At 41.6% G+C, this 13,892-nt stretch overlaps 1 protein-coding gene across 2 annotated transcripts; it reads right to left on the minus strand.

Annotated features, from left to right (window-relative positions):
• Positions 1–476: 476 nt before the first annotated feature.
• LOC139542285 (cyclin-T1-like) lies at positions 477–10,718 on the minus strand. Of its 2 annotated transcripts, none has more exons than XM_071347529.1 (9): positions 10,493–10,718; positions 9,437–9,518; positions 9,178–9,306; positions 6,396–6,456; positions 5,590–5,652; positions 5,346–5,391; positions 4,902–5,065; positions 4,726–4,796; positions 477–4,578 (listed from the first exon to the last, which is right to left on the minus strand). In XM_071347529.1, exons 1-9 carry the CDS (start codon positions 10,663–10,665, stop codon positions 3,271–3,273), a joined length of 2,097 nt encoding a protein of 698 aa, XP_071203630.1. In that variant the 5' UTR covers positions 10,666–10,718; the 3' UTR covers positions 477–3,270. The 2 variants fall into 2 exon arrangements, with proteins under 2 accessions (XP_071203630.1, XP_071203629.1); XM_071347528.1 differs by having other exon boundaries at positions 5,346–5,400; positions 10,493–10,717.
• Positions 10,719–13,892: the final 3,174 nt, after the last annotated feature.

The following is a 13,892-nucleotide window of genomic DNA, read 5'->3' on the forward strand; positions in this document are numbered from 1 at the left end:
GCATTTGGTTGCATGAGTGTCTTCCATCTATTTTCATAATTTCAGCTTCATTTTGTGGTCGTTCTTGTTAAACAAGCACTCGCACAAGATATATTGCATACAGTCATCCATGTATCAGTTCAAGTCCAATAATACTTAGCTTAATTTAGTACTAATGAGTATCTTATTATATAAAATAAAACAGAATGGAAGCGTACTGTTCCTAGTAATACAAGTGATAATTTCCTCAGTTTTTAACAAAAAAAGCTATGTTTGTTAGACAATCCTGATGGGATAACGTTTCAGTGCATTTTGAAGCATATCCATGTTTCTCTTCATATATCATCATAAAGGCTTACCTGAGTGACAAAAATCAATGGTTGTACTCAAGTACTGTAGAAACTTGGCAGACGTAGGCCATTTTATGTAGCCTTGGAAACAGCAGAAATGTATTTCCATCATGGGTCAGTTAAAGTAATAGAAAACAGCCCCCAGAATAATGACAACTCTTTCCTTTATATACAAAAACAAACAGCAGGAACACCACATGATCAAATCAGTATGCTACAGCTGTGTTACATGATATCCAAAAAATGAATCTATCCATTGGCAGCTTATTGGACCAAGAGAGTTCTGATATAGCCCACTTCATTTCCACTATCACAATCTTAAAGATGATTCCCAACACATGATTAAATGAGAGAATACCAGTTTATGACCAATAAACATGACAAACAGCATAACTGGACATAAAGGGGACGATTATTATCATCTTAATTGAACAAGTCCTTTACACAGAAATTAAATCCTGACAAGGATGGTTGACAGTGGTACGAGAGATAAAAAAAAAAAAAAAAAAAAAAAATTCCTCTAGTCTCTCAGTTAAGCATGTGTAATCGCCACAAACAAAACAGAAAAAAAACTGCTGTATTACCTAAATAATATAGACAAAAGAATACACCCCTTACTAAAATCGCCCAAAATGGGAATTTCAGTTCAATTCAAATAAGTGAAGACTTCAGTTACTGTTAAAACAGTAAAAGTAACACTTAATTCTGTTCAAAACACTAAAAAAGACAATCAGTCCATTATCAAAATGATTGACACTGCTGTGGTTTGTATATGAATATGTAGATACACTACATGGCCAAAAGTATGTGGACACCTGCTTGTTGAACATCTCATTCCAAAATCATTGGCATTAATATGGAGTTGGTCCACCCTTTCCTGCTATGACAGCCTCCACTCTTCAGTGAAAGCTTTCCACTAGATGCTGGAACATTGCTGCGGGGACTTGCTTCCATTCAGCCACAAGAGCATTAGTGAGGTCGAGCACTGTTGGGCGATTAGGCCTGGCTCCCAATCGGCCTTCCAATTCATCCCAAAGGTGTTCGATGGGAGTTGAAGTCAGGGCTCTGTGCAGGCCAGTCAAGTTCTTCCACACCGATCTCGAAACCCATTTCTGTATGGATCTCGCTTTGTACACGGTGGCATTGTCATGCTGAAACAGGTAAGGACCTTCCCCAATCTGTTGCCACAAAGTTTGATGCACAGAACAGTCTAGAATGCCATTGTATGCTGTAGCGTTAAAATTTCCCTTCACTGGAACTAAGGGTCCTAGCCTCAACCATGAAAAACAGCCCCAGACCATTATTGCTCCTCCAACAAACTTTACAGTTGGCACTATGCATTCAGGCAGGTAGCGTTCTTCTGGTATCTGCCAAACCCAGATTTGTCTGTTGGTCTGCCAGATGGTGAAGTGTGATTCATCACTCCAGAGAATGCGTTTCCACTGCTCCAGTCCAATGACGTCATATTTACACCACTCCAGCCGACGCTTGGCATTGCGCATGGTGAGCTTAGGCTTGTGTGCGGCTGCTTGGCCATGGAAACCCATTTCATGAAGCTCCCAACGAACACTTGTGCTAACATTGCTTCCAGAGGCAGTTTGGAGCTCAGTAGTAAGAGTTGCAACCGAGGACAGACAATTTTACCCGCTACAGCACTCGACGGTCCAGTTTTGTTAGCTTGTGTGTTCTTGCTCCTAGGATGTTTCTACTTCGCAATAACATCACTTACGGTTGACTGGGGCAGTTCTAGCAGGGCAGAAATTTGACACTGTGAAAAATTGACATTTTGGAAAGGTGGCAGCCTATTACAGTGCCACGTTGAAAGTCACTGTGCTCTTCAGTACAGCCCAGTCTACTGCTTATGTTTGTATATGGAGATTGCATGGCTGTGTGCTCAATTCTATACACCCGTCAGCAACGGGTATGGCTGAAACAGCAAATTCCAGTAATTTGAATGAGTGTCCACATACTTTTGGCCATGCAGTGCATGTACTGTAGTATAAACTCTGAATGTTAGTGTAAGCATTTGACTGTTAACATCTTACAACCATTTAAAACAATGACTGCAACACACAAATCTAGGAACTAAAATATAAGCCGTATCAATTTACAGGATTTTTAGTAACTTTGTTCTTAACAAAATGTACAAAATATGTCCACTTTCACCAATTTACATTATTAATATTAAACAATTGTTCACAAAATAATGCAGAGATTACAAAACAAAAGTATTGACAAAACGGAGACAAAAAAAACCCTCAGTGACTACAGTATTCTGAAACAAACAAAATGTTTGAAAACGATGGCTTTGAAGACATGCATTCTGAAATAGGCCTGTGTAAGGAGCACTCAACTATCCTTCAGTTCAACACAGCAGAAAGGGGCCGTTAGTTTATATATATTTAAAAAAATGTTTTTTTAAACTTCCTCAAAAGCATTCAAAACTAATAATAAATAGTATATTTCAAAAACATTCTGAAAAAGACTAATTGTTAGCAAGACTTTAAGATGTAATAAGTGAAGCAAACAAGTTTGTTTCCTCTAATAGGCATTCAAACATGTAATGTTTGACTTTCTTTTAAAAACAGCTATGGCTCAAATATTATGCCCGCCATTCCATAAAATTTGATTTGAGTTCATATCATGATAAAGTATTTACATTGTGAATAAATAATTAATTTTGTTCGTTTCATATTTTTGCAAGCTTTTCTTTCACACCTCCTGTTATTGCCCCACAGATGCATTGAATATGATGTGACGAGGGAGACACTTCAGCACTGAAAAGTATGTATTAGTACATTTCTTTGCTGTCAAGTTGAAAACCACAACATGATCCATACAAACACATAAAAGGGACAAAATTCACAGAGCAAATATCTTATGTAATATGGTTGGATGCGTCTACAGATACACTGTCAGTAATTCACCCCTTCATCAGGGATCATTTGGGTAGAGGGGGTAGCGGAGGTGGAGGTTCAGCAGGCAGAGGTGGTGGTCGAGATCCCCCCCTAGACCCGCCGCTGTATCTGTACTCCACGTACTGAGACCGGCAATCAAACATGGGAGGCTGGGCAGGCTGCACCCCCTGAGCACTCAGTAAAGAGTTCAGCATTTCAAACGTGTCCTGATACTCATTCGACTGGCTGCCAACACCTGCATTGTGTCCGTTAGTGTCCGGCTTGTCCCCCTTGGAGTGAGAGTAGTTGCCCTGGTGGAGGGAGGGGAGACCCAGGGAGGGGAGGATGTCAGTGGGGTGTGCCCCCAGGGAGTGTGCTCCAGAGGCAGCTAAAAGAGCAGGCAGCTGGTGAGCTGAGTTCCTGGAGGACTTAGAGACTTTGGACGAGTGGGAGCCCTGGGACTCCGTGGAATGTGTCCTCTTTCGAGACACAGAGGAAGAGGAGCTCATTCTAGACGAATCACTGGGGGCTTTTTTGCTGCTGCTTCCTCCTACAGCTCCAGCAGCACTGGCTGAGTGTTTATGAGACGAGGACGAAGAGACAGAAGCACCGCTAAAAGATGACGATGAATGATGGTGGTGGTGGTGATGATGATGGTGGTTGGAACGTTCTCGGTGCTTTCCCTCCCTAGTCTTGCCCCCCTCCTCTCCCGAGCCTCCACTGCGTACTTTCTCAGGCACCCGAATTCTCACTTTGATGTCCTTTTCTCCTCCTGCTCCTCTGTTCCCTCCTCCACTGTGCCCCACGCCTCCCCCAGACCCCAGAGGGAGGCGCATCTTCAGGGAGCTGCGCTCGCCCCTCTCCTTTTCCAGGGGGATCTTGAGGATGATGGGCGAGGGGTTGCTGAGGTCAGAGGAGGCCGAGCTGGAATGGTGGGAGCTGGATTGCTGCTGGTCACGGTGGTGCTTCTCCTTCCTCTGCTGCTGGCCTATCAGAGCCTGGGCTGCCGTGGCGTACTCCCTCTTCACGCTGGCCTCCATGTTCTCCAGCTTCCTCTTCTGAGCAGCCAGGACGTCAGCGTGCTTGGCCCGGTACTCGCTCAGTGACACCTTGGCCGGGGCGTGCAGCTCGGCGTGGCTGGGCTGGTCGGAACCACTGCCAAGGGTCGACTTGAGCTCCAGTAGTATGGGAGCCATGGAGGAGGAAGATGAAGAGAGAGGGTTGGAGAGGCTCATCAGGCCGCCCAGCGTGGTCTCAGACGACGACATGGAGACCATGCTCATCATGCCATCTGTCTGATCGCCGTCCTCTGGCACCTTGGACTTCCCTCCCTTCACTGTCTGACCTGCCGCCTGGGACAAGAAATCACAGTTAGGCAATGAAAGAGCTACATTTATTTAAAATCAGGAAAGACCCTTTTGCGAGGGCGACCTGAAAGAAATGGAGCTATGAAAATATTCAAAATGTATGTTAATTAAGTATGTTAAACTATGACTTACTTTCCAGTTGCGAATGCGTTTTAGTCGGCTTGGTGTCTTCTCCAAGATCTGCAGGAACTCGTGGGTGAGCTCTATGGGACACAAAGTATTACAAACGGCGCTGCAATTCAGTTCCCTACAATACAATCTAACCAACAACTACACAAACATGCATAATGAAATTCAATCAAACTTACCATCCAGCAGCTCGAGGGTGACAGTATTGTCCACATACTCCCACCAGTGCTTGCTGTCTGTGGAGACTGGGATCTCCCAGTTGGACCACTTGCAGGCCAGGTGGATGCAAACGCAGGCCACGATGGGCGGGCTGTGTTGCAGGCAGAATGTGGTTAGGTGTAGACTACACAGCAGGTTGGGTCCCAGATGAACCAGCAGAAGGAAAATCCATGGAAACAGGAAAAATACAAGAGGGGGAGGAGAAGAAACAGATTCAGTTTCAGAATATAATGAAAAGAACGACGGTGCACCTCTTAGATGAGTGGTAATTTCATTCAAATACAGGTCATAAGATCCTCTCCTGTTTTAGATCAGACAATGTTGCATTGCATTTTTATTGAATAATGTTATATCGAACTGAAATTAAAAGCGTGAAGTTGAACACAGCAGAGTGAACAGCATACCTGTTGGTAGCCATGAAGTATGATGTCTGGGCCAAATCCTTACTCGCTGGAACAACAACACGAGAAACAAGAAAATACAATTAAAACCGGCTACGTTCAAAATACTGACATTAAAAACATGTGGTTAAAATATGCATAAATAATACCTTTAACTAGGCGAGAACCAGTTATGTCATTTGTAAAAGCACTACTAGGGGTCGGAAACTTCACCATTAGCCTACACAAGGACATTATTGATGCTTACCTCTGACTAGCTGGGTGCACTTGACAACATGAGTATGTGGGTGGTCAATGGTGATTTCAAAGGCTGTAATGAATAGGGCAGAGGGGAGACAGAAAAAAGGTTCCATGAGAGACAATTTTGAAAGAACACTATAATCCTCTTTCTATGATAATTTGAGCCTGCTAATGCAAAATACACATTTTCACTCAATAGGTACTGAATTTATTGGATATTTCAGTACTCTCACTGAGCAATAAAATAAATAATTGCCCTGGAAAACCAATGTACTTGGTTTGCTGTTTTATGGAACTACAGTAAATAGTGAATGAATGCACTGGATTAGGTCTTCAGATGACAGGCCCTGTATAAGACAAATGTGAATGAGTGCGTAGAGAATAAGAAAAGTTTGGCATTTACATTTAAGCCATTCATTGAGACAAAGGTCATAGGTGGGGAATGGCCATTATAGCACGCAATCCAAATTCTAGCAATACTGTACTAAATTCACTTGCGCTCTCATGTGCTTACAACAAAAACATCCTCCATCACCACAACCTGCACCACAATTACTTGACTCAAATGAATGGCATAAAACCACAAGGAAAATGTGAAAAAGTTCTGTAAAAGTGGGGAACCAAAAATGGAAGACAGTAGTGATAAATAGTGAGCATATCGAACTAGGTGATGTGGTGACGTCCAATAGAATGATCTGCTACTCAAAACTCTGCTGTGGACAAGAACAAAGATGGTTAATAGTGTCGGCAAGCAGCACATCTCTAGTTTGGGGTGAAATCAAAGACCCCATTCATTTTTCCATCCCAACTTACCCAGGGTCTGGAGTATAATGCTCTCAAGAATGACCAGGTCTTGGGCTTGTTGCAGGTAAGCCTGAGGTTGAGAGGACAGGCAGGAGACAGACATTACTCACTAGGAGGCATTCTCTCTCACCCCTTACGTCTCACTCACCCTCTTGCTTTCCCTTAACGCAGTCTTACCTTCAAAGAGGTACAACTAAGCTTGGGCGGTATCCAGATTGTCATACCTTCAGAACGACCTTGTGCCATACCGGGATATTCTGTAATACCCGCACTGAACACAAACCCCACTGTGCCTCTAATCCGAAGGTTACGAGGACGTTATCAAGGTAAATGCCAGCGTTAAGCCAATAAAAAAATATGAAAAGCCGATAACTAAAATTGTTACCGGCCAAAAAGACGCAAGGTCCTCATAAGGGACTTCAGCTAAGTATACCCCGACTGGGCAAAATTGGAAAAGATTGTGTAGATTATCCCCCTTTCCAGCATGCCTGCCAAGAGGTGATTCTTTCTCCAAAACAGAGTTCAGAGGGACTCAAGATAGCAACTTTGTTAGGACAAAGTAACGAGGCTGATGCGCATCGCAAACTGCCTCAGAGTTGGACAGCTTTCACTTCCCAAACGCAGCGGCCCACTTTGAGCAGGCCAAGGTCCGCCGCAACACATATAAATTGGAGGCAAATTGTGTTCGTCGGGCCCGGTCTTAGCAGTTCTGCTGCCGCCCTAAGCAAGATCAACATATGCTGCCCGTGTCATGATTTGAAATGGATTGATAGACTAACGTAATGATGTGTATCATGCTCAACTGGTGCATTCCAGTTGAGTTTACTCAGTAGCACTTGGAAACGAAATATCGTTGCCAACTATTCACATCAGAGTTACAATGTTGCAATCACTAGGCAGCCAACTGCCTATAGTAAGAGTAGGGATGCAAAATTCTGCTAACTTTCCCAAAATTCCCTGGTTTCCCCAAAATCCTGGATTTCCTGCTTATTCCCTCGTAATTCCAGGAATCTTCTAACCATGAGTTTTGGAAAACTGGGGAATTTGGGTAAAGTTAAAGGAATTGCAACCCGAAGTAAGAGACAGAGTTGTTATCAATAATGTGTATGTCACACATGACACGAGTCACAACCCCACGATAGTTCAAATGACAATAAATACAACATTTCTCAACATCATCCAATAGAACTGTAAAAAGAGTGAGATATCATTTGAGATTTGGAATCAAGTGCTTTCATAAACCCATGGCGCGGGGCTCGTTGCACAGGAGTATTGTAAAATAAGCTTGAACCAGCCTAAAACAAATTGTGATTTTGATTGTCCAATATCAGTTTTATAATTTCTTCATTTTGTGGCCACCAAGAGGGGCCTATTTCTACTGCTGTGGTGCTGAATCGCAGCGAGAATGGGGAGTCGGGCAGCCCTGGTGTTCGTAGACACCCATGTTTTGTTATTCATTAGACCTAATTAAAATGTTCATGGCTAGGCTAAATTAAATTAGAGGCCCAGATTGTAATTGAAAACACCTGTGTTTTGTTATTTATTAATTCAAATATTCATACAAACAGCCTATAGGATAGGTCGTACGCAAATTATATTATATTTTGAAGTGGTATTTTATTACTGTGTAAGTGAGTTGTTCTAGGTTAAATGTTTTTTATTATTATATTGAGTTATGATTTATAGCAGGGATGAAGACAACGGGCAATGAACCTCATTCTACTTTATTACAACTTTACAGGATAATTTCTATTCTGTTAAGATGAATTATAATAATCCAAATGTGATTTTGAACACCGTGGGTGGACACCTTAATGCGTTACATACCAAATGCATATGGACGCAGGGTAAATGTATCAAATGTCTGGTCAATTAAAACCTTGCCAGTCATGTTGTCTGGCGCCAAATTTTCCTACCGGAAACCCTGGTAAAATCCCATAGAGAACTAAATGCTAACGAGCACTTTGTGAACATTTTATACAGTCTCTGACCTAAACTATTTTCAGGACAGACGTCCCAGCTGGTGAAGTTATATAAGTAACTCAGAAAGGCTACTCACAGTTTGCTGCATGCACAGAACAAATATAAGACAGCAAGGATCTTGATCAAGGAGGGGATTCTCTGCTGTTACCAAGCGAAGCTTGATTTTGGATGAAGCTAACCACTTAGCTAGATAGCTAACTAGTGACTAAATTAGCAAACCAAATGCACAACTGCAGAGCATTTAGCATATTTTAGATAGTTAACTTAACATTGGGCTCTAGCCTCTTGTGTGCTTGTAAACAAACACCACGTGACTGGAGACTATGGGTAAGCTTCATATTGAAAAATGATGTAACAGGTGAAATGAAGAACACAATCTTCTTTATTTCCTAAAGTAATGCACAAGTTGACTGCAGGTACAGTATTTACTTCGGTATACCGCCCAAGCCTAGGTACAACCGCCTCAAAACACCCAAAGGCTGTGATAATACCAGTATTTCAATATTTTTTTCTTGACAAAAATGAAAACACGAAGCAGACCCTTTAAAAACCTGCTACATAAAAGTGTGCTATAGCTTGTCAAATAAATAAATTAGACTCCAGATGACAACATTTGTTTCCAACATTAGGGCTGTTTTCTTAAATAAGTGAAATCTGCTTAGTGTTTTGTTTCCTTGCCACGATACAAACAAGTATATTGATACTGGTATCGTCCCATCCCTAACAAACATACCCAAATCAGTTTGTGGAGCACCATGCAAGTGCCAGAGTGAGTTCAAAGTGGAGTGGCCAGACCATGGAGACTTACATCACTGCGGACATCTGGTGAAGGGTCCTGAGGGTTGAGGCATGCATGGGTCACCTTGATAACATGCTCCAACTTGCGGGGCTGCTCCTCAACCTTTGCAGCCAGGAATAGTGTTGCTGGAGCTATGACCTAGGGGGGAAAATAGGACATTTTGATAAATGCTGTACTGATAGAGCTATGCATTTTACATGTTTCATTTCAAACTACATAAGATACAACATTTTGCAAAAGAGCATGTCAGTGTGTGCAAAGTACTTACATTTCTGTGGAACCTGGTGAATGACTGGATCATGTAGAATCGGTGCATATACACAATGGCAGTATTAATTGTTAGCTGGGACCTGATGCATAGCTACGGGTTAAGGGTTATAGCATAACAATATGACCTGACGTCTCCGTGAGATTGAACTCACTACTTTAAGGGTTAAATGACAAATAGTATGTTTGATTCATGACAGCGTATTTTATGTAACAGTAGCTACCAACTTATTTTCAAAACTAGTTTTGGATGTAGCCGAGTGATCTAGTACTGCTGTAACTACTCCAAATGTTGGCAATGTGTGTGGTGGTACGTAGTAGGATAACGTATCTCGCTCGCTAGAACTGCATTGTGGGTTAGATCGTTTGCTGTAGCTAACAAGGTAGCAAATAATGGCCACAAAGAAGCCAACCGTATCAAATAAAATAGGTACTAAACTTTCTTAATCTCAATTCACATGGACATTTTATCGAACAGCATTGGACCTCTCACCAATAAAATGTCTAATAGTTAGCTATGTAACGTACGCATGGTTTTTAAACTATTGTGTTGTTAGCCTATAGTTAACTCATCGTTATATAGAGCAGATAAATAGATTGCTAGTTTTAACGTTACTCGTGTAGGTTCCCAAAACAGCGCATTAACAATTTTTGTCCAATAACGTTATGCTCTTAAAATGTTTGATACACCAAAACCCCACGTATAATATCTAGACAACTCTAACGTCCCTCTGCTCGGCTTTTGTTCTCTAACGTTAAAAGAAGCGTAGGCCTTGGCTGCAAAGGCCTACGCAACGTTAGCTAGCCATGCTAATCACACGCAATGATGGCCGGGCCCTTGCTAGCGAGTCGCACGTCTGGGCCGCTGGTTTCAATTAGCTAGCAACCACTCCAGCCCATACCAAGCACATTAATAAATTGTGGTATCAACAATAACACCCCAACTATAAACACAATAACAGATATTAGCTAGCAACTAGCCATGCCGCCAAACCGGCTTCAACCTCTTGAAGCTAGCTAACCGCTAGCAGGCGCAAATCGTCCCGACAAAAGATACACATTAAGTCGTTGTCCCATGTCCTGTAGAAGGTTCGCAGCTTGTTGTCTGTAGGACAATTCTTTGTCTGGATCAAGCCCCGCACGGCGAGACGGGCTATTCTCGATCTGTTCTCGGGTGAAGTACCATTTGTTGTTGTTTATTGCAGAAGGAGAAGGGAAGGAAGCCGCCATTACTGAGAAGGACAATATTTTTTAAATTGTGGATCACAGGAAGTGACGTCAATTATGTGAACGGCAAGTGTCCCCAAAGCAAATATTTTGGTTCCTCTCTGTCCAAAGCAACATTTCTAAACATCTCGAATATGGTGTAAATGCAGACCGCAGTTCGGGGCGTTTCTTGATGTGGTTGTTCCCTATCAGCAAATGTTATGAGGTGTTATGGTGACTGCGGTATGAGACTGATGGTTTCTAACACAGATGATTTGTTTACACAGCAGGTAAAAAAAGTAAGTCAAGTGAATTAGCGTTGCTGGTTAGGAGACTGAGGTTAAGGTTAGGAAAAGAGTTAGGCTTAGCGACAATGCTACAGTTGTCAACAATTGTTGTCCCCAACGCTAAAGAAACGGCCATGGACCAATGGCGAGCATCAATAGATGTAGTTATCAATGTCAATGTAGATATCAATTACACCCTTCAACATCTCAGATGGAAACCATCTGTTGTCCAGGGGGGTGAATGATTACACATAATCAGTTACATGTAATCTGATAAAAGAAAACGTTAACTGTAATCAGTTAGGTTTTATTTTATGTTATTTTTTATTTCACCTTTATTTATTAACCAGGTAGGCTAGTTGAGAACAAGTTCTCATTTACAACTGCAACCTGGCCAAGATAAAGCAAAGCAGTTCGACACATACAACAACACAGAGTTACACATGGAATAAACAAACATACAGTCAATAATACAGTAGAAAAAAGTATATATACAGTGTGTGCAAATGAGGTAAGATAAGGGAGGTAAGGCAATACAATAGGCCATAGTGGCGAGGTAATTGCGATATAGCAATTAAACACTGGAGTGATAGATCTGCAGAAGATGAATGTGCAAGTAGAGATACTGGGGTGCAAAGGAGCAAAATAAATAAATACAGTTTGGGGATGAGGTAGTTGGATGGGCTATTTACAGATGGGCTATGTACAGGTGCAATGATCTGTGAGCTGATCTGTGAGGTTACCAACCAAACATTGTAACATTGACCCACAACATTATTTGGTTTTTAAAACAATACAGCCATAGCAATTTATGTTCAAATACTTAATACTTAGATGTTGACTTATATCAATTACAAGCAATGTAGACAGCATACATGGTTAATAATTGCCATTTACCTCTGCTAGATTTCATTTATCAATAAAAGCTCTATTCGTTATAATCAAGACATCAGTGGAATAAATGTTTATCTTGAACAAATATAAGTGAAACAAGGTTTTCATCACTATTGATGTTTATTGCTTTGAACTGAACAAATTGGAAGGACAAATTTTACATACAGTATTTGATGGAAAAAATAAATGAGCCCCATTGAACACAAATTAAGGCCGGTCTACACACCACATGAGGGACAGAGTTCTGTGTATGTTGCGAATGTATTTCTTGCACTTGATGCATGTGTACTGTGTCTTCCTGTCCTTCTTGGGTCCCCACACATCGCAGCGCTTCTTGTTGCTACCGGCTGCAATCTAGAATGATGAAAACACTTAGTTCAGGAATTTTACTAACATCTTACAGCAGGCCAAGGTATGAGACACACACATGCAACCACATCACTCACACTTACTTCCGGTATTGGAGTTGTTAATTCTGTGGGTCGGGCGGATGGGGCACCAGCATCCTCCTCTTCCAATGGCTGCAGAAGCTGGGGTCCTTGGGATATGTTGCCTCCTCTGGATTTGAGGTCTTACCAATGCCTTGCCCAGCTTGCCCAGGCCCCTAAATGGCATAAGCTGCTTAACAACAGTAACGTTAGGCCCAGGGTTGTTAAACAGGGGAAGGCAGTCCACCCACTGACCTGATTGCAGCTAGCTTGTGTCTCTGCCGCCAAGCTGGTCTGGTGTCCCAGTTATCAAAGCGGATAATCCTGGAAATAATGTGGAAGTTTTCCCAGAGACATTGTTGCACGGAAAAGTTATCTGCATCCCACAGGGATTCTGTGGATTCCCCATTGGATCTGAAAACACCAGCAAGGATAAGAACCCCAAAGTATGCATGTAAATTAGTTTGGTCCATCTCCTTCCATCGAGCCTGACCACAAGTCGGACACCACCATGATGACACACCAAGTAATCAGATTCCTTTAACTTTTAGATTGCCCAAAGTCTATGTTGAAGATAACTTTGTCCTATTACTCAACATGAAAGCAGCTCTAATTAAATGGAATAATCTTCCCATAAATCTTACAGGTACAATAAACCACTTTAGAAAGGCATGGGGTCCCAAAGTTTATTTTCGGTAATACCAATTACCCCACCAAAGACATTCTTTAAAAAAGTATACTTGGCCATAAGACTTTTTTATGGGCAAATAAAACTCAAGACTAAATAAAGTTTTACATGTCTCTAAGTCTGAGGGTGGTTTTAACCTTCCAGACTTGGAATTGTATCAACTTTTACTTGTGACATATTGTTAAATGCACTAAAGAGGAACAATGTTGAAGATGCGCATGCTCAAACCAATCATCTTTTCACATGTCTGTTTTCAAAGGATGGAGCTAAGAACATAAAAAAGTAAAAGTTAAGAACACTAACAATTTGGATGAAAATGAAAACAGATTCTACAACACATATCACTCCCTTAAAAAAACACTCCTATGGAACAATCCTTGGGTAGCTTTTCAGAATTAAAATCAAATCCTATTGGTCACATACACATGGTTAGCAGATGTTAATGCGAGTGTAGCGAAATGCTTGTGCTTCTAGTTCCGACAGTGCAGTAATATCTAACAAGTAATCTAACATTCACAACGATGACCTTATACACACAAATGTAAACGGATGAATAAGAACATGTACATATAAATATATGGATGAGCCATGCCCTGCGGCATAGGCAAGATGCAGTAGATGGTATAGAGTACAGTAAATACATAGGCGATAAGTTATGTAGGATATGTAGACATTATTAAAGTGGCGTTATTTAAAGTGACTAGTGATACCTTTATTAAATCCATTTATTAAATGTATTAAAGTGGCAAGAGATTTGAGTCTGTATGTTGACAGCAGCCTCTTTATGTTAGTGATGGCTGTTTAACAGTCTGATGGCCTTGAGATAGAAGCTGTTTTTCAGTTTCTCGGTCCCAGCTTTGATGCACCTGTACTGACCTCACCTTCTGGATGATAGCGGGGTGAACACACAGTGGCTCGGGTGGTTGTTGTCCTTGATGATCTTTTTGGCCTTTG

The sequence above is a fragment of the Salvelinus alpinus genome, chromosome 17 (assembly GCF_045679555.1).
Source record: "Salvelinus alpinus chromosome 17, SLU_Salpinus.1, whole genome shotgun sequence".
Lineage (NCBI taxonomy): Eukaryota > Metazoa > Chordata > Actinopteri > Salmoniformes > Salmonidae > Salvelinus > Salvelinus alpinus.

Coding starts and splice junctions, on each gene's coding strand:
- LOC139542285 (XM_071347528.1), bottom strand. CDS start 10,665: ATGGCGGCTTCCTTCCCTTCTCCTTCTGCAATAAACAACAACAAATGG. Junction 5,401..5,589: donor GTGCACCCAGCTAGTCAGAG/GTAAGCATCAAT, acceptor TTTCTCGTGTTG/TTGTTCCAGCGAGTAAGGAT. Junction 5,066..5,345: donor TACTTCATGGCTACCAACAG/GTATGCTGTTCA, acceptor CCTGCTGTGTAG/TCTACACCTAACCACATTCT.